Source organism: Oryza brachyantha, chromosome 3 (genome assembly GCF_000231095.2).
Source record: "Oryza brachyantha chromosome 3, ObraRS2, whole genome shotgun sequence".
Taxonomy (NCBI): Eukaryota; Viridiplantae; Streptophyta; class Magnoliopsida; order Poales; family Poaceae; genus Oryza; species Oryza brachyantha.
Genome location: NC_023165.2, coordinates 9,859,372 through 9,881,103, shown reverse-complemented (window position 1 = coordinate 9,881,103; position 21,732 = coordinate 9,859,372). Strand labels below are relative to the sequence as shown.

At 41.6% G+C, this 21,732-nt stretch overlaps 3 protein-coding genes, 1 non-coding gene and 1 pseudogene across 7 annotated transcripts; 2 read left to right on the top strand and 3 right to left on the bottom strand.

The window, feature by feature from the left end:
• Positions 1–1,242: 1,242 nt before the first annotated feature.
• On the bottom strand, positions 1,243–1,315 carry TRNAA-CGC. The gene has a single exon. It is a non-coding gene; the product is annotated as a tRNA-Ala (tRNA).
• Positions 1,316–2,710: 1,395 nt separating this feature from the next.
• Positions 2,711–7,492, top strand: LOC102708599 (transcription factor TGA2.2). 2 transcript variants are annotated; one of them, XM_006649931.3, is made up of 10 exons: positions 2,711–2,924; positions 3,415–3,460; positions 3,553–3,731; positions 4,843–4,923; positions 5,009–5,068; positions 5,915–5,992; positions 6,099–6,150; positions 6,245–6,516; positions 6,663–6,908; positions 7,078–7,492. In XM_006649931.3, the coding sequence occupies exons 3-10, from the start codon at positions 3,666–3,668 to the stop codon at positions 7,222–7,224; spliced, it is 1,002 nt and encodes a 333-aa protein (XP_006649994.1). In that variant the 5' UTR covers positions 2,711–2,924; positions 3,415–3,460; positions 3,553–3,665; the 3' UTR covers positions 7,225–7,492. The 2 variants fall into 2 exon arrangements, with proteins under 2 accessions (XP_006649994.1, XP_006649995.1); XM_006649932.3 differs by lacking the exon at positions 2,711–2,924 and adding an exon at positions 3,072–3,332.
• A 717-nt stretch (positions 7,493–8,209) lies between these two features.
• On the top strand, positions 8,210–14,612 carry LOC102708224 (inactive glucose-6-phosphate 1-dehydrogenase 4, chloroplastic). 3 transcript variants are annotated; one of them, XR_001549977.2, is made up of 14 exons: positions 8,210–8,445; positions 8,947–9,091; positions 9,277–9,533; positions 10,539–10,633; positions 11,118–11,232; positions 11,365–11,570; positions 11,776–11,884; positions 11,962–12,002; positions 12,468–12,588; positions 12,688–12,887; positions 13,250–13,450; positions 13,526–13,816; positions 13,979–14,037; positions 14,440–14,612. XR_001549977.2 is itself a non-coding variant. In XM_006649930.3 (12 exons), exons 1-12 carry the CDS (start codon positions 8,359–8,361, stop codon positions 13,764–13,766), a joined length of 1,818 nt encoding a protein of 605 aa, XP_006649993.1. In that variant the 5' UTR covers positions 8,211–8,358; the 3' UTR covers positions 13,767–13,898. The 3 variants fall into 3 exon arrangements, 1 of the variants encoding a protein (XP_006649993.1); XR_423275.3 differs by having other exon boundaries at positions 13,950–14,037; XM_006649930.3 differs by lacking the exons at positions 13,979–14,037; positions 14,440–14,612 and having other exon boundaries at positions 8,211–8,445; positions 13,526–13,898.
• Positions 14,613–14,808: 196 nt separating this feature from the next.
• LOC102707942 lies at positions 14,809–16,795 on the bottom strand (annotated as a pseudogene).
• Positions 16,796–18,730: 1,935 nt separating this feature from the next.
• LOC102707657 (aspartic proteinase nepenthesin-1-like) lies at positions 18,731–20,584 on the bottom strand. Its single transcript, XM_006649929.3, has one exon. The coding sequence runs from the start codon at positions 20,497–20,499 to the stop codon at positions 19,132–19,134; it is 1,368 nt and encodes a 455-aa protein (XP_006649992.2). The 5' UTR covers positions 20,500–20,584; the 3' UTR covers positions 18,731–19,131.
• Between the last annotated feature and the right edge of the window lie 1,148 nt (positions 20,585–21,732).

Below are 21,732 nucleotides of genomic sequence, written 5' to 3'. Positions count from 1 at the left end.
AAAAAAAGAAAAGAATTGGAACCACTTTTCACGTCCCAATGATCCATAGCTAAAAACTGGAGGTTCCAATGACCCAACTGTGAAAAGGAATGGAGGTTCCAGTGATCCATAAGAAAACCGTGAATAGAAAAAGAATTAAATGAAAACTGCTCCTTCCATCCTAAAAAAGCCTTTATTTTTGATCCATTCCATACATATCAATACAGAGCAGAAATATTAGATTACGCTCAACTTTATTAGACACCGAACAACATTATTTTACACTTTATCTATTTCCAATGTATTTATTTCATATTTTTAAAAGGAGATAATCCATTATATACCATCGAAAGCATTAATTCTATAATATGCCAACTTGTTTTCTTTCTTTTATGCCATAGTGAAAATGTATTTTACCCGTAGGTTACCATGTGTACTCATGGATTTCATTGATCATAATTTGTTATTTTTGTAATTGATGAAAAATAAAATTATTTATTTTTCTATCATCCAAGATTACTTCATGCGACATGGCATTGTGCAAAATTTCATTTTTATTTAGGAGCAAAATAGTTATTTTCTCTGTATGAACGATATTTGGCAATGGTTGACTAACAAGTAACAAGATGGCATATAAGGATTAAGGAAGAAAACGAATTATTCGATGATATATTATAGAATTGAGTTTTGTTAGTGGAATTGCAGTACAATGATTGTCTAAAATCAAATTATTTTGAAACTAACAAGAGAATATAAAAATGATCTTATTTTAGGACGGAAAAAATAAGTTCCAATGATCAATAGACAAAAAGGAAAACTGTGAACATAAAAAAAAATAACAAGTAGGTTCCAATGATCCATATTAAAAAGAAAGAAAACTATGTGAAAAATGGAGTGAACAATGATCCATAGAAAAAAAAATAAAACTGTGTGAATAGCAAAAGAAAGCTGTGAAAAATGGAGTGAATAATGATCCATAGCAAAAAAAAAAACTGTGTGAATAGCAAAAATAGGTAAATATATGGAGTGAATAATGATCCATAGCAAAAAAAAAAAACTGTGTGAATAGCAAAAATAGGTAAATATATGGAGTGAATAATGATCCATAGCAAAAAAAAAACTGTGTGAATAGCAAAAATAGGTAAATATATGGAGTGAATAATGATCCATAGCAAAAAAAAGAAAAACTGTGTGAATAGCAAAAATAGGTAAGAATAATGATCCATAGCAAAAAAAAAAAACTGTGTGAATAGCAAAAATATCTGGAGGTGCGGGGAATCGAACCCCGTGCCTCTCGCATGCGAAGCGAGCGCTCTACCATATGAGCTACACCCCCTTTTACGTTTGTCTTGCAAGTAATTATATTTGTTTTATAAAAACAATACGTGTATATCACAACATCAAGTCAGAAGACTCAGAACCACACAAAAGTGTTGTACAGTCTTGCATATACCAGTAATACGTACTTATTACTACTGCTCCTTTCGCCCCGACATAAAAGTATTTAGGATTTAAATATTGTATTAAACCATTTCTGCACTATCAACAACGTTCTTTTCTCCATCGATGTCCGTCAGCACATTTTCTAAACTACTATAGTACATTTCGTACTAAAATTTCTACAGAAGTTTATTTAAAAATCAAATATATCTATTTTCAACTTTTAATATTTATTTTAAATTCTTGATTAGTTATACACTTCTTTCGTCACACAGTTCTCATTTAAAATTCTTCTTATTTTATCCTCGTCTTTTTTTCTACCTTGTTAAGAGATTAGGGGCATGTTCGCAAGTAACAATTAATGCTATTCTTTTATGTGCATATTTTCTGAACTACTAAAAGATGTATTATATATATATGAAAATTATTTAGAAAAATCAAATTAATCCAAATTTCAAGTTTATAATAGTTAATACTCAATTAATCATGTGCTAATGTCTTTTATCGTTTTACATGCGCTATTTAACCTAACTGTCATGTGCACTTGCGAACTAGCCCTACTATCAAGATAAATAAAAGAGCTAACTAATAGCTCCAAAATCTTTGCATGTCACTAAAAGCTAATATAAAGCCAACTTGTATATATAGTAACACACAAATATATATCATATCATCAATATATGGTTCACCTCTCATACACACATGGTATTTTAAAACTCGTGCTGGGGCTAATTATAAATATGTAGTCTACTTTTTTTCTATCTCATTTTCTCTCTCTTTCATGTAAGCATAACTATGACGTGATATTTTTTAGAGGTTGTTTACGTCACCTATTGTGCTCGCTTTAAAATACTTTTTCTTAACTTTAATACATGCTAAACAAAATACAAATCTTTATATTTTGGATGGAGGTAGTACTCAGCAGTTTTGACTTATAAAGCATCAAAATTTACTTGATCCCATCTAAAATATAGCTGTACATATAACAAGAAGATGAAGACGGAGACGGAGAGAGCAGTACACAGGGCCACCACAGGGGGGACTGGGAGCCGTGATGAAATGGTCCAGCTCCAGCCTCCAGGTGCTAGCCCACGCAAGGAAAGCCTAAAATAGCCTGTAGCCTCCCTAGGCTCTCGTCAGTCCCTCTACCTCACCAAACCCCACTGCTCCGTGGGCCCGGGTCCCACCTGTCAGCCACCCGCCGGTCCTCCCCCACCCCGGAGTTTCAACCCTTTGACTCGAGCGCACGCTCCCCCCCGCTGCTTTCCTCGCCCTCTCTTCCTTCTGACCAACCCGAGTCCGCCTCCCCCCATTTCTCTCTCCATCTTCCTCTCCCTCTCCGCGCGTTGCCGTCTCGACCCCGCCTCCCCACCCAACTCCGCTTCGCGCGGCGGCGGCCGCCGGCAGCTGACCTCCTCCGAATCCCAACACGGCGGGGGCGCTCCCCCCCACCCCCCACCCCCCCACCCCCCAAACCTGCCGCGGATACCTGCTTCTCTCTCTAGGTAAGCCCTAGTTTCGCGGCTCTTGAGTTAGTGGTGGTCGCTTGGAGCAGCGCGCCCCCCGTGCCCTGATTCCGTCCAATTCTCGCGCGGCTGGCTGGGATTGCTCGCGAATTCGCTGTCGGTAGGGGGGCTTTGCTTCGATCTCGTGCTGGTGCTGGAGACGGCTTTCGCTTTGCGGGGGTTGGCCGCGCGCCTGCGGCTGCTTTCCGTGGAAGCTTCGCAAGCTTTGGTGTGAGCTGTGGGAGGAGGGTAGGCCTGAGCTTAGGAACTGACGCTAGGAGCTCGGAGATAGCTGGACTTTTTTTGGTTTTGCCTTAAATCCTCTCTCGTCCTTACTGGTGTCGTCCTGTACTTGGTAGCTGTTGCCATCGGAATTATTATCTGCTACTACTACTATTTTTAAGGAAGGTTAGGTACTGTTTGGCGTGGTGCTTGATTTCGATTTTTGGTGAATCCTGGATGATTACAATCATTTGGATGTTTTTTGCAGATCCAGCGTGCACAGCTAATTTGATCTGGTGGCGCCTTTGATAAAAGTACGGATACGACTATCTTAATTGAGTTATTAGTTTTTGTCATTGCTAAATGCACAGCACAGCCTTTACAGTGCTTTTGCTTTGATTTATAGGTGGCAGCTCTGGCGGATCCTAGGGCACCTGAGGGTGGCCTACAGACCTGCGACAAGTAAGGGACAACAAAGCAATTTGTTGTCTCTTTATTTGGAGCTGGGAAGAACCCGGCATGGCAGATGCTAGTTCGAGGACTGACACATCAACAGTTCTGGATACCGAAGATAAGAATCAAATGGTAACTATTCTGTTTATTCTTCTGGTGATTGATCATTTAAGCAAGCTAGGCACAGAAGCCAAAATAAGATAGGTACTGACGTACTGTATCTAGCTGACTAATGGTCTAATAAATAGGTCATGGATAGCACCACATAGGCGCATATGATCAGTTGAACTTCATACTTGATGCTTCTTTTGTGATGGTCATGTGACCTTATCAAGATAGTGATTGTACAAAAAGAAACACTACAGACTATTTATTATGAACATGCAAAGTTAACAGCACAATTTCTGATGGTCAATCAGAAACTATGTAATGTGTGGAGTGCCTTGAATTGCTATATCCATGGAGCACCTGGTTATTGTTAAATACTCTATCAAATAATAAGATGATACATGATTTGGTGCTAAACTGCCTGAGTTTCAGAACATTTGTTGATACTAAGCACCTGGTTATTGTTAAATACTCTATCAAATAATAAGATGATACATGATTTGGTGCTAAACTGCCTGAGTTTCAGAACATTTGTTGATACTAGGCACATCTTTTGATATCAAGTTTCTGAAGAATTTGATTACTAAGGTAAAATTGAAAGTTGATTTGTTTAGTTATAAACATCAGGTGCTGCCAGTAACCAATAATCTACTACGATTACTACTACTTCCATTGAACTAGTCAACTACCCATGCCAATTGCTCTGATTTTTTCAAAAATTGCTCTACTCTGTCTCTACTCAATGGAGAAGGCTTGTCCTATCCAGTTGATGCCTTTCTGGGAATGCTGAAATTGGTTGGGTGCCTAGCAGTGGTGGTTATCAAAGATTGTTATCTTGGTTTTGTGTGGTGTTATTTTGGATGGTTTTTATTTAGGTATGATGTGTAGATGGACAAGCTTTGTCTTTGTAATTTTGTAGATGAACAAATATTTATTAAATTTCGTATGTAAAGAGTCTTATTTTTCGTATGTCCTGCTGAAATGCCTAAAATTCTTGAGTTGCCTAAACAGTTGTCACATATTGCGAATCCAGCTTCTATGTACTGCTAGTCTGCTACAGACGAACTTCTCATTACACTACATATCTGATGCACTGAGATTTTTGATCTAATTTTGTCCCAACAAATCTCTGCAGTTAGACGGGCAAAGCGGAGGCATTATGCCTTCTAATTCATCTGATCGGTCTGACAGGTCTGACAAGCCCATGGACCAAAAGGTTTTGATTAATCTCCTATTTGTTGTGCAATGTTACTTACACTTTCTTAATTATGGTTTTAGAAAATGTATTTGTTATTCTACAGGTGTTACGCCGGCTTGCTCAAAATCGTGAGGCTGCAAGAAAAAGTCGGCTGAGAAAAAAGGTACAATAAAAAATTATTTATACTATCTTTATTCTATTGCACAATTGAACTGTATATTCTACCTCTACACCAACTAAGGATTCACACAACCATATCATCTCTGACAATTGTGTGCATGCGAGTATTTTTTGCCTTAAATTATTCAGGTCACTTTGGGTTGCTTATCAGGGAACTGTAATTGTATGATGGTGAAATCATGTGAAAATGACATGGATTTGCTTATGGGTGCACCCTACTCAGGGTCATGGGTGATTTTTATATAGCAGGGATATTGTGCATATATGCTAATAGCTGATATTTGGTTGATTATTTTGGGATGCTGGCTCTAGTAGGAATATTGTGTAGACCTCAATAACCCTTCTGCACTTTACATCTGTCTTGTGTGTCCACAGTACTGGGTGAGTTGGTGAGTGGCTGGATGGCTGTCATGTACATGCATGCTTGAGTATACGGGCATGTTTTCAATAGCAATATAGATAAGTCCGTGGTTTGTAGTTTTATAAATCAGGGAGATAAATAGCTAATACTGGTGCAACTAATGGGATGGCCTACCGATATGTTTTATTTTATTTAGCACTTAAACCACCTAATTTTTTTTATCATTTCATGATATTTATGTAAATTACAAAAGAATTTCAGAAGGTACTTCCCTTCCAAGAAATAATTAACCAGCAAGGGTCTTTTTTTTTCTCTTGATGTATTTCTAACCTTGAGAACATACATTCTAGGCTAAGCAATTGAACTTTGTGAATTGAAGCTATTGCATTGTCCTTATCCACTATTTATTTCTATTTCCACTTCTTGATTTAGTGATGTTATTAAAAACCGTACTTGTTTCTTTTCAAGGCATATGTACAACAATTAGAGAGCAGTAAGCTGAAACTTGCAAGCCTGGAGCAAGAGATCCAGAAAGCTCGCCAACAAGTAAGTTTTAATTGCCTGATGTTGATTGAGTGTCCAGTGGACTGCATTTTTTTGCTTCAATGTCTTGGATGCTTGCTTTATATGTCACCTGGATATTGTACTGCAGGGAATCTACATTTCAAGCTCAGGAGATCAAACTCATGCTATGAGTGGAAATGGTAAGTTTTGTATACGCACACGCCCATGTTCACTTGCTTGTGTGTCTTTAGTGTTTGTTATGGGTAGAACTGATAAAGTACGTTTTCTCTACAGGAGCTATGACTTTTGATCTAGAATATGCCCGGTGGTTGGAGGAGCAAAACAAACAGATAAATGAGCTGAGGACAGCAGTAAATGCTCATGCAAGTGACAGCGACCTCCGTCTCATTGTAGATGGAATAATGGCGCATTATGATGAGATATTCAGGCTGAAGGGTGTTGCCGCAAAGGCTGATGTGTTTCATATACTTTCAGGCATGTGGAAAACACCTGCTGAAAGGTGCTTCTTGTGGCTTGGGGGTTTTCGTTCCTCTGAGCTTCTAAAGGTGCATAAGCCATGTGCTGCATATAAGGAAATTATAAAAGCATACCTCAGGGATACTTTTCATCCTAAAGAAGAAAAGGCATTTTTCAAATTTTTTTAATGGGTACTGCATTGTAATACTAATTTCAAGCTCTTGTAAAATTTCAGCTTCTTGTGAATCAACTTGAGCCTTTAACTGAGCAGCAGTTGTTGGGACTATCGAACCTCCAACAATCCTCTCAGCAGGCGGAAGATGCTCTATCACAGGGAATGGAAGCGCTACAACAATCCTTGGCAGATACGTTGGCTGGGTCCCTTGGCCCATCAGGATCATCAGGGAACGTGGCAAACTACATGGGTCAAATGGCTATGGCCATGGGAAAACTTGGGACCCTTGAGAATTTCCTCCGTCAGGTAAGTGTCTTTTAAAATCATGCCATACATTTCAAATTGCTGTGCAATTTCTGTTACTTTTGATTCGGCAAGCATGTACTCTTGATAGTAATTTGCTGATGAATTGATAAGTTACTGAAAATGTTTGTGTTTCTTTTCTTATTTGTAATTTCAATCTTCTTTCTGCTAGGCTGACAATTTGCGGCAGCAGACCTTACACCAAATGCAGCGAATTCTGACAATCCGACAAGCTGCCCGTGCTCTCCTTGCAATACACGATTACTTCTCACGTTTGCGTGCCCTGAGTTCACTCTGGCTTGCTAGGCCACGGGAGTAATAAATAGGGTGCATCCCCGTCGATGCTTCACAAACTGATCTGGGAGGGATGGCGGAGTCGGACTGATTGATGCATCATTGGTGGTTCAGTTTCCGCAGCGCAAGTTATATTGACACCTTTTGGTTCCATGTTGTACCTGATGTTGTACAAGTAGGGTAAAGCTTGTAACTTGTAAGTTATGGTGAATTTATGATTGGCAGATTGTACAATTGTATTAGCAATAAAATAAAAGTAGATAAAGGCTGGAAGAATATCCAGTGATTACAGATTTACAGTTGTTGAAACGGAAAGCTAAGGGGACATCTCGTGCTGAAATGCTGAATGGTCGATTGTTCTAACTGCATAGACATGGTCTTGTGCTGAATGGCTGAACGGTGGATTGTTCTGACTGAACAGTGCATAGCTTGTGAATTGTGGGAAACAGAATAGTTGAAATGCAAACGTAGAAACGATGGGTAGACGGGTAGAGCTTGTGAATTTGTGATGCTGAATATTTTGGTCATCTTGATTTTTGTGACGATCGTAGCACCCGCTAGTCATTATCTTTTTGTCCATACGTGCATAAACGCAAGTGGGCACTACTACCACAGTTTCGAGCTTTGTAGATTTATATTATCTGTCCTAGTCAGGGTATACTGTATTCGACACAACTTCGTTTTGTGAAAGTTTGGTAATTAAAAATCTAAAATACATTCTCTTTAAAACTACTACCTGTGTTTTTTTATTGCATCGTTTGACCATTTGTCTTATTAAAAATTTGGTATAAATATAAAAAGTAATAAGTTGTGTTTAAAGTTTTTTATAATAAAGTAAGCCACAAACAAAATAAATAATATTTTTATAAATTTTTAAATAAGATAAACATTATAAACAAAAAAATCATATACATGTTACATTACTTTATAATTACTCGATAGAGAGGGAGGGAGTACCGCTGTTCGTCTATACCGTGCAGAAAGCGGCTCAGTACCATCGGCAGCGAAAGCTCTACAGACTACAGGAGCGTCGCTATCCATTTCCTCGTGACGGCCAAAGTGATTGGCACGGCTGCCACCAGTCCGACACGATCTTTGCGCCGGGTGACTCGCTCAGGACTCAGGAGAGAGGGGGAGGCGAGCGGCAACAGCAGCAGGAATGGCGGCGCTCCCGGTGTCCGCGCACCCAGCTCCGGCGCCGGCTTCCTTCCGGCCGTCGGCGGCGGCGGCCTCGCGCTTCAGCCCGGTGAGTCCGCGTGAGGGCTGTGGTTGGTGGCGGTGGTTGTGCTGCTGCTGCCGCCGCCGCCGGTTTCCTTCTTCCCTCCGGTTGCGTTGCGCCTAGCCTGTTTGATGAAATGCGTTGTCTGAATAGCCGGGCGCGGGTAGCCTTTTACGCACGGTGCTGTAGTGGTGACTGTGGTTCTGAATCCATGGATGTGCGATTCGCTTGTTCCTTTGGACCGAGAGGGGTGAAATGGAAGGGCGAGAGCTCCGACCTGTGGAGACTGCGTTTGGTGAATTGGTGTTTATATTGTATAGTAAGAGCCTAAAGCTTTATTGCTCCACTTCTTCCTTCAACCTTGATTGGTCTATTGGAGAAGTTTGTTTCACTTGGTGGCTGAGACAGATTTGTTTGACAAGCTGGTATTGTAGGGAGTGACAACAGTATAGAGCATCTTTAGCTCATATCACATCATTTTTAATTGTTTCGTGTTCTGATCAATTGCTGCTTGATGCTTCTGTGCAGTGTGCACAGGTTGCGGGACCTGCTTCTGATTTTAGAACACAAGTTTGCGGATTGAGATGTTTGATCGCTGCAAAGCTGAAGTTTCGGAAGACCTTGAAGAGGCATGGATGGCAGCATCGAAGGAATCTAAAAGTCCAAGCCAACGGTGAGGTCCCTGATCAATTGGAGGCTACACCACTGACTTAGAATATAATGTCTAGGGACGTACCGCTCACGCAGGCTTGGTTTGGAAAACCAATTCTGTTTGTTGCTTTCATAAAATAACCGCATGATAGACATCTGCTTGCATGTATAATTTTGGTATACACCTTATCGTACCCCTTTATGCAGATTCTGGAGGTGAAACATCAAATACATGCCCCGATACTGTGGAAAGTTCGACGAGTGAGAAAAGTTTGAAGAATGGAAAACTTAACCCCTCTGAAACCCATCCTCCTGTGCTAAAGGAAGATCCTATTCTATTTGATGATCAACCTGAAAGTCCAGCAGCTCTTTGCATTGCTGTAATTGGAGCAACTGGTGAACTGGCAAGAAGTAAAGTGTTCCCTGCTCTATTTGCTCTATATTACAGTGGTTTTCTTCCTCGGGTATGGACATGTCATAGCTTTTGCTGGCCCTCATTTTTACCTGTTTATGGTAATATAAATGGAATCCTGTTACTCTTTTTCTTGCTGTAGTTAGTTATATGCAAAAATGGCAAGCCTCAACCATATAGGTGTAAAGAAAAGTCCAGTAGCTTGTAGTATTGTACTGAGACAGATACTAGAATATGTTTTGACATCAATATTACATCAAACCTGTACTGTTAGAAAAAAAGGGTAAGTGAATTTTTTTTCCTCCCAACTATATTTGATGCTTTTTGCAAGCAAGTGGAAGGAGATGGTTATCAATATAGCACACTACACCTGCCAGAAGCTGACTGAAGACAAGATGCTTAACTTGCTTGTTGACGGCTATAAAATATTTTCCCTTCGATTTGATATTTGTCAATACTTTTGGCAAAGAACTGATTTATTTCTACTGTAATGTTCCGGATGTCGTCCTGTTCAGTACATATTCAAAAAGGATTACTGGTTGATATGTAAACGCTAGAATGGGTTATCTTTACTCAACCAGATCTTAACTAATATCTGGCGACTGGCAACCTATCATCCAACTTTCTATACACGCATATAGGTTTGGGACTTGTCTATCCTTAAAGCCTAAATAACATAAATGTGATTAACCTCTAATCCAAATATAGGATACATCATGTGGGAATTTCCTTAGAGGATCAGTTATCATCGCCTAATAACAACTGACCATCAAGTATCTTATTCACACACATGGGGTAGTGCACAAGCCTTGTCGTGATCCTATATTTGCAATCAACCCACTGAATCTCCATTCTCTATCTATGACCAGTTCCTCCCTTGCCTGGTATGGTCAGGCCCAGTGCCAATATATATGCATTGATGTACTTGTGAATTACTACAAACTAATATTGCTTTAACTCCTTAAGTACCTTTGAACATTTGAATTTATTGCCTCTTTGTCAGCTTCTCGGTGTGATTGTTATTGTCATTTCACACCTTCTGGATTTTATATTGCAGAATGTTGGTATATTTGGGTATTCTAGGAAGACACTAACGGATGAAGATCTAAGATCCATTATTGAAGCCAATTTGACCTGCCGGGTAGATCACCAGTATGTCTCTTTGGTAGCACCCAGTCAGAACCTGACTCCATACTCAAATGTCTACGCAGTTTTAGTCTAATATTTCCTTACTGTTAAATAGAGCAAATACTGGTACTGAATTCCATGCTTATGGTTCTAGCTCTGAAATTACTATGGTTTTCTTTCAAGAGAGTGAAATCACCATAAATCATTGTTGTCACCCAATGTTCTTTAGTTACCTTGAGTTTTCAAATATGGTTTACACTGGCTCCGTATGGATGTATGCTTTGGTGGTGTTGGGACTTGGGACTAGACTAATCATTTCCAGCAACATTTGTGCATCATGCTGATATATTTTGCTCAAACTTTTTCAAGTTGTTTTGTAATTTTAATTATTAGATGTTCCTACAACAAAGTTAGGCATATTTTTTTCTGTCCTGTAATTTATTACCAGCTAGATTTCCAAAACTGAGGAATATATGCTGATATATACTCCTTTGTTGTGGACATGCAGCGAAAATTGTGACGAGAAGTTAAATGAATTCCTTAAAAAGACATACTATATAGATGCAGGTTATGATAACAAAGATGGAATGGGGAAATTAAATTCCAGAATGTCACAGATAGAGGTAAATTTACTATAGCTGTTTTAATTCTGTGGGACCGCATTGTAAGTGTTATATTTAAACCTGAAATTCCTTTATAGAAAATAATTTTATTAAGGATTATATGGTTCATTAACAAGCATGTTTGTTGGAAAGGGTAATTGTGCAGCAAACAGGATATTTTACCTTGCTGTTCCCCAAGAGGCACTTCTGGATGTTGCACTGCCACTAGCTGACATTGCCCAGACTACACAAGGCTGGAATAGGATAATAATTGAGAAACCATTTGGCTTCACTGGTTTGACTTCACACCGGGTAACACAGTCACTGTTGTCAAGATTTGAGGAGGAGCAGATCTACAGGTTATATTTAATACCATATATTTATTTTTCCTACTATCTACTATCGCTTCATTTTTTGTTTAAAAAACTATTCTTTCCTGTTTTTTATGCCTGGAAAAAGAAACTGGTGTTCCTTTTTCTCAATGCATTGTCAGACTATTAAACCTCTTTAAACTGCAACTCCAAATGTATACAACTAAAACACTAAATGCTATATATCTCATAGGATTGATCATCTGTTGGGGAAGGATCTGATTGAAAATCTCACAGTCCTGAGATTTTCTAATTTGGTGTTTGAACCTTTGTGGAGTCGCACCTATATACGCAATGTGCAGGTATATTTCACATAAGCTCAATCTACATTATGTTTTATCATGTCATATACTTTGCTAACATGCCTGAATTGTTACAGGTCATATTTTCTGAAGAAACAGCAGCAGAAATCCAAGGGAAGTAAGTTAACATTAGCCATTTCTATGAGTATGTTGTTGAATTACGTATTTCTTTCTTCCTTTTCACATTTCTGTTATAAATGTACTGTTAAATCACTGTGTAGTTCCATCCCTAGTCCCAGAGATGATGAGACTGGTTCTTTTTAGCATCATTCAAATGAAGGAAATAGAGCCTCTATGAATTGATCCTCATGGAGCAAACAGTGTTTTCTAGCCTACTTCATGATTAGGAACTACCTTGTTTCAGATTAAACAATCCATTGTTTGGGATATGCTGGTTGTTACCTACCAATTTTGAGCCTAGTTATTACTAAATCTCTGCCTGGCAAGCTCCATCTCTTGTTCAATTTGGAATTCACAATCATCTCTAAATTGCCTTGCTTTTCTTTATTGCAAAAAAAAAAATCATAGAGCTCTTGTTTTGCATTGTCACGTCATCTAATTCCACAAGCATATGCTATTACAGATACTTTGGAAATTATGGTATAATCCGTGACATAGTGCATAGTCACATCCTTCAAACAATAGCGTTGTTCGCTATGGAACCACCTGTAAGTCTTAATGGAGAGGATATCCGAGATGAGAAGGTAAAATAACTACAACTTATTACTGGAGTACAAGCAGTATCTGTCCTAGTAGTTTCTTAATGAACCGCTGCAGGATTTGAAGGACTATGTTCTATGCAGGTGAAGGTGCTCAGATCAATTCGAAAGGTGGACCTTGAGGATGTTGTTCTTGGTCAACTAAAAGATACCTCTGTGGAAATTGACAGATATACAAAATCGATGACACCAACCTATTTTGCTGCTGCCATGTACATTGACAATGCACGTTGGGATGGTGTACCATTTTTTATCAAGACAGGCATTGGGCTAATGAAGAATAGGTATTCTCTAGGTTCTATAAATTCTCTTTGTTGATATATCACAAATTAATCTGATTTTGTTACAAATATTTTTAATTGTGTATCATGATTTTTTTCAAATATCCTTCAAATTTCCAAGGAAATATGCAAAATGATTTATATACATAACGTGCACTCTTCTGTTAACTGTTTTGTACAGTCCACCATCCTCTGATCACCATGACTGATAACTGCTGCACGCTTGGGCACCTTATTGTTAACCTTTGCATGCTTAGCACCTTCCTGGCTTCCTGATAACTTGCACACTTTTCTTTTTTAGTAGAAAGTATTATCTGACAAATTGTCGATCATAACTGAGCAATGCTGATTTTCATTTATTTCAGAGCTGAGATTCGTATTCAGTTCAACCATGTTCCTGGCAATATCTACCATGAGCGCTTTGGCCATGGCACAGATTTTGACACAAATGAGCTGATTTTGCGTGATCAACCAGAAGAAGCCATTCTCTTAAAAGTAAACAATAAGATCCCTGGACTTGGGCTCCAATTAGATGCTTCAGAACTCAACATGCTTTACAGGGATAGGTATGGGGAATACGTTGATTATCTCGTGATCTACTATAGTAAATCTGGTACTAAATCATGGCAAATATTTTGTAGGTACAATGTCGAAGTGCCAGATTCATACGAGCATCTTCTCCTGGATGTGCTCGATGGGGATAATCATCTTTTCATGCGCAGTGATGAATTAGCCGCTGCATGGAACGTGTTAACTCCAGTAATCCAAGAGATTGATCAGAATAGAATAGCTCCTGAGCTCTATGAGCCTGGGGGTAGAGGGCCCGTTAATGCTTTCTACCTTGCTGCTAAACATGGGGTCAGATTAGATGATGAATGGTGAGGGGGATTGGCCTGGTTGCTAAACAATGTATGACATATTTTCGTTTTTAGGTCAGCAATGTACATTCCCTCTTCTATTACAAGACCTGATTGAAAATTTTCACTAAGAAATGCAAATAACAGAAATGTCTCCTTTGCTGCTTCGTCGCTGTTAAGGGATAAGTGCCTTTTCCTATTGTTATAGGGTTTTGCCCCTTCTACTCGACATTGCAGATTGCACCAACCCAGGGCAACAGCGGCGGACGAATGCGTGTGACGTACCGACGTCTAAGGTTAGTAACTTGCTCTACCGTGTTATGAATAGTGCGTGCTGTATTAAGTTGTTATTTGATTTTTTTCATAACTATTTAATGATATAAACAATATAATTAACTAATAAAAAGTTAAAATCTAATATATATATATATATATATATATATCAAAAACTATATTATTTAGTAGTCCAGGAAACGTTCCTGTGATGAATACAAGGAAGAAAGCCCTATAACAATAGGAAGATACCCTGAACAGTCATAATGTTGATTTAGGCCCTTCAAGGCTTCTTCCCATTCCTTGCCTATATTTTGGTACATTTTTCTACATCACTACCGTACTGGTTAGTTTGCCTATTTCAAATTCTTTGGTTGGCAAGATATTGTTTTTAAACAAGTAACATGGTTTGTTTGTGGTTACAGGTTTAGATCTGTAAGGTATTGTGGGGGAGATGAGCAGGAAAATTTTACTGAGACGAGGGAGCACAAATGTCTAAAATGCTGCATTGGTTGGTACATTTAATCCATCGTCTGTAATTTACAGTCTTGAATCTTGAATCATGCACCCTTGTCTTTTCGTTTTGTTTATACTTATAAGCCAAAATTTAAATTTTTAATCTTAAATTTTTGGTTGATTTTAGAGTTTTATCATAGTTTATTTTTTAGACTTTGCTTTTAGATCACTAAGAACATGTGTATAAAAGTTTTTATATATGAATTATTTTTTGTTTATAAATATGTTGTTTGACTTTGTTCCTAAAAAAGGAAACAAACAATCACCCTCTTGATCTTGCATTCTTATGCCGATTCTTGATCATAAATTTGCAGCCTACATGGCTACATAGGAACGAATTTGGATATAGCAGCTTAATAGAGATCGAAGTATATGCATATGACCTCAGTCTCGTGGTAACACACAGGAATTTTTACATGGATGTACGTACGGCATATAGTTGCTCACAAAATCCAAGTTATTCATCTACAACAAATTATGTTCACGGCGATGCGAGACTAAAGTTTGTCGCACTGGGCAGGGACGAAGGACAGCTTGTTATTCTGCAGATCATAGAGTACGTGCATGTTCTGCTGCTGGAAGTTGCCAATGGTGGTCATGTCTCCGCCTTCAATCATGGCAAGGCAAAGGTAGCTGTTGCCGGCGTCCTCGACCTCGAACACGTAGTTCTCCCGGGGCAGGTCCAACGTCGCGCCCTCCAAGTGCAGCACCAGCTTTGGCACGTCCGGCTTCGTCCGCGGCGGCGCCGTGAAGCAGACGTAGGGACCCGTGGCGTTGCCGGCTAGCTACCACGGGGAGCTTCACCTGCGCGGCGAACGCGCTGCGGACGAGCCGGTAAACCCGCGGCGGCAGCGACGTGATGGCCGTGCCGGAGTCGATGATCGTTCCGCCGGTCGTCCCGTTCCTTAGCGCGAACTCGGACTCCGGCACCGCGGCAGCCTCGTCGACCCGACGGTGATGCCTTTGAGCGACAGGTAGTACAGAGTCTGAACGAGAGGGGTGGTCTGGACGGCGCCACGGCCGTCTTTGTAGAGGTCGGCCGGCAGGTCAAGCAGTACGGTGCTTGGCTTCGATCCGGTTACGGCGGTGAAGCAGTGGGAGAAGTTGCCCGCTTTGAGCTGCGACGGCAGTGACGAGGGCCCGCGGCCGAAGCCAGCGATGCCGGTCTCGTTGGATCGGAGCTGAACACCCCGCTGTAAAAAATGCCGCAGCCGAAGATCACACGCCGGCCACGGACGAGCCCACGGAGGCACCGGCGCCAAACGTGAACTTCTCCACGTCGAGGAGGCCGGTCGTACGTCACCGACTTGTCGCCGTAGGAGTAGGTGTACACGCAGGTTTGGTTCGGCCATGACTTCGGGTACGTTGCCGGTGCCGCACGACGTCAACTGCAGATCTTGGCACGTACGGCGTGGAGCTGCAAGGGAGCAAGGCGAGCGTGGAGGACGTCGACGGGTTAAAGCAAGGGAGGGCCTGATCGAAGCATGAGAGGCACGGCGTGCACTGCGTCCAGATGAGGTCGGTCGCTGCCGGTGTCGAGCGTCAGCTGCACCGGCTGCGGCGGCGTACCGATGGCCAGGTGCACCGGGAAATAGTTTTTAGCACACGGATTTATATATATCCGTGTGCTGGTATACAACCTAAATAGTTATTAAAAATATAAAAATTTTTTGACAAGATAGATTAATATGAGTTATATCACTCCACAACCATGCAAGTTTAAATTCAACTTTTACAAATTGTAGCAAAAAAAACAAACAAAACTAAAACTAAGTATACATATATTCATAATTGTTTTTGTTATTTTTGCTACAACTTGTAGAAGTTGAATTTAAACTTACATGTTTTGCATGTTGGTGGAGTGATATAACTCATACTATTAAACTATTTTTCTAATTTTTTTCATATTTTTTAATAACTATTTAGATGACATGCAAGCAACAGGTATACCTATATCCGTGTGTTAAAAAACTGCCTCCCAGATGCACCAGGTACTCCGAGGAACCGAGGACGCCGCCGGCGCAGCCCCCTGGGGATACCGGCGCGGTCGCTGAGCTCGAGAGCAGCCTCGCGACGCGGGCCTTGCTGCGCAGCGCCATGCGCTGCATCAGCTCGATCCCGCCCGGCCAGCCCGCGCCCACCAGCGTCGGCGTGGGTGAGCTGCATCCGGATGGCCGCCGCAGCATTGCAGCGAGAAGTGGCCACCGCTGCAAGCAACGCGACAATGAAGAATGCTAGCTTTTGCATTTCGATCAGTTGCTTCATCAACTGATGATGTGTTACTGTTGACTGTGATCTCAGCGTCTGTCCGCGTGCCAGTGTTAGCTAGCCTGCTAGGTGAGTGTTGCGCTGCAAATACCAACTGTTATTAACTCTATATATAACGAGTTTATGCGCGTGTTAGCGTCAGCAACTACAAATTATGATCTTGCAGGCTCACAACTATTTTTGGATTCGAGCGCTTCTCCACCCAAAAATATTCCGGCCACCCAGCGTCCCAAGGTCGTGGTCGACTCGGTCTGTTCCTCACCCGTTCTCATTTTGACGTTTTGTTTACGATTACGCCAATTCCTCATGTGTCCATCGAGTCTAGGCGGCTAGCACTAGCACACCTCCAATTAGGGCTTAAATACCTGTACACACAATTATGGACATGTGGAATACTTATCTTCAAAACAAAAAAAAATGTAAGATTTTAAATTTATAGTTGGAGTTGCTCATGAACTTGTGTTAGGGAGCACACTTCTGAGTGGAGCTAGAAATTTTTTAGAGCATGAACACACCTAAATACATGAAGTATTTGCTATAAATGTTTTATTTTAATTTCTATGACTGTTTATCAACGAGCCTAGTCTGCCATTCAGGGGTGCGTATATATATGTGCGTATATGTGCGGCCTTTCATGTACTAAAAGAAAACCATGCGCATAAAAGTAACAGCTTTGGTCTTACATGAAATTCAAACCATTGTAAGTAATACGAAATGTACAATTCCTGAAATAACAATCAGTGAGTATACCAAATTGAATAGTACAGGGTAACTTTGCTAACCAGAATTCACAAAATAAATACTATAGGTTAGATTAGCGACTAAGATCTGGTTAAGTTTACTTTTGAATCTTCGAACATGCAATGGGAACGCAAACACTCAAATTCTGGCCTTGCGTCTCCGCGTGTGCGAGCTTCGAAGAGCAGCTGTTGGAACGAAATGGAAATTTTCCAACTGGGACAAGTGGATCGACAAGGATAATCGGATAACAACGCAAGCAGAGGAAGTGGGGAAATCGCAGAGCAGTTGGTATTTGTCCTGATCGACCTCTACCGTACTTTAATCAATAATCATCTTGTTGCCGGAACAAACCTTTCGTCATCGCTAATTAGTCATCAGTCATCACACCATTGAACTTCCCCGATTATTACCTGCTTCGAACCCTCCTGTTTTCACAGCTGATGCCTTCGCCGGTGGACTCGAAATTTGCAACCGTGCTATTATAATTTTATAAAGTTAAAAATATGCTACTGGTATCTCAATAACATGGTATCTCAATAACATGTAGGTCCCACATAAGTCGATGACACATATGTTAGGATGTCATATCTACGATTTTGCAAAATTGTAATAGCATCTTTGTAATTTTTGACCCATGGTGGCGGACGCGGTAGGAAGTCAGGAAGGTAGCTAGTCATAGTAATTGCGTTTTATGCATGCAAAGGCGAACAAACACGCAGTGCAGAACGTACTCAGGGGATCGGCAGCCTGCCCGAACCCCACGAACACGGCCGCACTTCAGCGAGACCGAGAGAGAGTACTCCGAAGGAAGTGATCAGAATTGAAGTGTCCTCGTGTCACCGAGCCGTCGCCACGGTTCCACTTACCGTACGAGACGCCCACACTAGTAGTAGGGCGGTTACCTGTGCGGCTTTCGTGGAAAACATGATAAATTTAAATTTAAAAATTTTAAATTCAAATACGGCGGTAACCATGGTTTGGACGAGAAAATTGTATGGTTTGTGCAGAAAACCGTGAGCATTTCAATCCAAGGATAAAAATAAGTAATATGCTATATTTGGAACAATCAGGACATAGTATTTGTATTAAAAAATCGGCACAACAAGAGACATTCGAACAATTATGTATGACAATTCACAATTGACAATTAATATAAAACACAATTCAAAGTTAAAATAAATGCCAACGCCATCACACACTAATAACTATCAGAAATATTATAGTTGTGTGTTCATGGGCCATGAACCATGATGAACAATGCTATTTTTTCTTTTTTTTTTTGTGGGCTAGCAATCTTTTGGACCTTAATCTTTGATAAAGCTTCACATATTTCATAGATTTCTTTCAACAAACAACTCTATAAATCGATCCCTATCACTGGTATTTTTATTAACAAAAAATCTCTTTTTTTTTGAATTTGGATGAAATTTAGAAAATCAAACCGCATCCTAACGTTATCATGCCCCGGCAGGGTACACGATAACCGCGATAATCGCAGCGGTTACCGCGTTTTCGTGAACTGGAACCACTGTTGTGCTATTTCATAAGGCACCTGTATACTAAAGCCGGTCAGGACTCAGGAAGATGCAATTCTAGAGCTTGTTGCACTGAGCTGGGATAAAGGACAGCATGTTGTTGGCCAGATCGTAGAGCACGTGCAGGTTCTGCTGCTGGAAGTTGCCTATTACGCTCAGGTCTTCCCCCGGGTTGATAGCGAGGCAGGTGACGCTGCCACCGGCCTCTTCGATCTCAAACATGTAGTTCTCCCGGGGCAGGTCCAGCGACGCTCCCTCGAAGTGCAGCACCAGGGCCGGCACGTCCGGCTTGACACCGGGCGGCACCGAGAAGCAGAGCTGGGACACCGACGACGACGTCGGCTTGTGCACGGAGAGCCTCGTCTGGGCCACGAACGCGTCGCACAGGAGATTGTACACGGCCTCGGGCAGCATCGTCATGCCGGTGCCGGAGTCGATGATGGCGCCTCCCGTGCCGTCCTCCTTCAAAGCGAACATTGATTCCGGGATCGGCAGTCTCCTCGTGCCCACGGTTATGCCCTTGAGGGAGATGTAGTACGCTTTCAGCTGAACCGAACGGTACCGGATGAGAGCGGTAGACTGGACAACGCCGCGGTCGCCGTGGGTGGCGTTGCTATAGAGGTTCGCCGGAACGCCGAGGAACACCGGGCTCGGTTCCGACCCCGTTATGGCGGTGAAGCAGTAGGAGAAGTTGTCGGCTTTGAGCTGCGACGGCAGGGACAGCGCGCCGCGGGCGAAGCCAGCGATGCCGGTCTCGTTGGACATGAAGACCCCGCTGTTGAAGATGCCACAGCCGAAGGTCAAATCCGGCACGGAGACGCCACCGGCGGCACCATCGGCGCTCGCGAAGGTGAAGGTGTCGGAGTCGAGGTGACCGGTCGTGATGGACTTGTCGGCGTAGGAATAGGAGTAGACGCAGATGCGGTCGCCCCAGCTCTGCTCGCCGCAGGAAGACCAAGGCAGGTCGCGGCACGTGGGCAGGTAGCAAGGCTGCATGGCGAACGTCAAGGAACGGGACGGGTCGAAGAGCGGGAGGGCTTGGCGGAAGCAGGCCATGCACGGCCAGCACTGCGTCCAGGTGAGGTCGCTGCCGGTGTCGAGGACGAGCTGCACCGGCTGCGGCGGCGTGCCGATGGCCATGTGCACCAGGTACTCCGTGTCGGGGACGCCGTCGGTGTAAACCCCGGGGCCTACGCGGGCGCCCACCGCGCGGCCGGAGAGCAGGCGCGCCGACCGGGCCTTGCTGCGCGAGGCCATACGGTGCAGGAGCTCGCGCTTGGAGAGGCCGCGGCCGGCGTCGGCGTGGGTAGCGTGCAGCCTCAGAGCTTCCGCGTCGCAGAGAGAGACGACGATCGGTGAAATCAACGACAGTAGGAGAAGCATCTTCGCGAGCTTCATGTTTACTTGCTTCGGTTCCTGCAGCATGCCGTGAGTACAATATTCACGGGGTGGAATTCACGATAGGAGTTCACATGTACTTTGGTTTTAGTTCTGCATCCTCCTTCCTTCAGACGCGGACTTTGGTTTTATGCAGCAGTTGTGAAAAAAAATGAAGAATTTGAAACTGTCTACGGACGAATAATTAAAGTATCCCACATATTTCAACTGCAGACTTTTGCAATCGTCTAAACGGAAAATGAATATGAAATCCCTTTGGGTCGATCCGAATTAGTCGTTTTCCTTTATATATAACACGGACTTGGTCTTTAAAGCGTGTGTGGAATACTGGAATGCGATTTTTACCAACTCTGTGTACGCCGTAGCTTATTGCTTATACAACTTACAAGCTACAAGCGCTCACAGTGAATAGAGTCATTGCGTCAGCTGGTTTACATTGTCAAATAAATCGACAACAAGCAATAGGCTGAATCAGAAGAAAAAGAATGTGATGAAGCATGGAAACCGCAGCTTGACGATGTGGGTTTTTGACGGCCATTAGTTGATATTGGCAGTCTCTCGTAGTTCCATTTTTGAAGCTATAACTTATTTCTTTCGAACTACAAAAAAAAAAACTAATAGGGTCCCTATACGTTGATGGTGAAACTGAAAAGAAAACTTCTTATTACTATCCAGGTGCATCTCACGTAAATGGTAAACTACAAAAACAGAGTCCCTAATTGTTGATCACTTGATTGTGAAACTACAACAAAGTTAAGAAAACGTCCAACCAAGAAAAATCTGTTATACAAAATTATATTTTATTCATAAAATTGCGTATAGAATCATATGGCCAAGCCAGAAAAAAATATCATGCCATCGCCACCAACTCAAAATTGCGTAATTTTACCATCCTTAAGAAAAACCGGGAGATACTATATTTTAGGTATAAGGTTTAGTACCTCTAGGTGCTAGTCTGCTAGAGGTATGAAAATTTTACACTAAAAGTTTTGGAAAACCTAAGTACTTTCTCAAGGAGCGTAAAATTTCTCCTCAAAGTTTCATACGAGCAAAGATTTGAGTAAATATGATTGTATTGGTATAAATATGATAACCAACATTTATTTCATTCAATCTTCTTTCCAAATTATAGTGAGAATTTCAACACACCACATCTTCTAGATCCATAAGTAATTATTGCACACTAAGCAAAATTGATGAAATTTATACCTCGTCAATTTATCAATGAGGAAGATGAATTCAGTTTTCATATTCAAATTC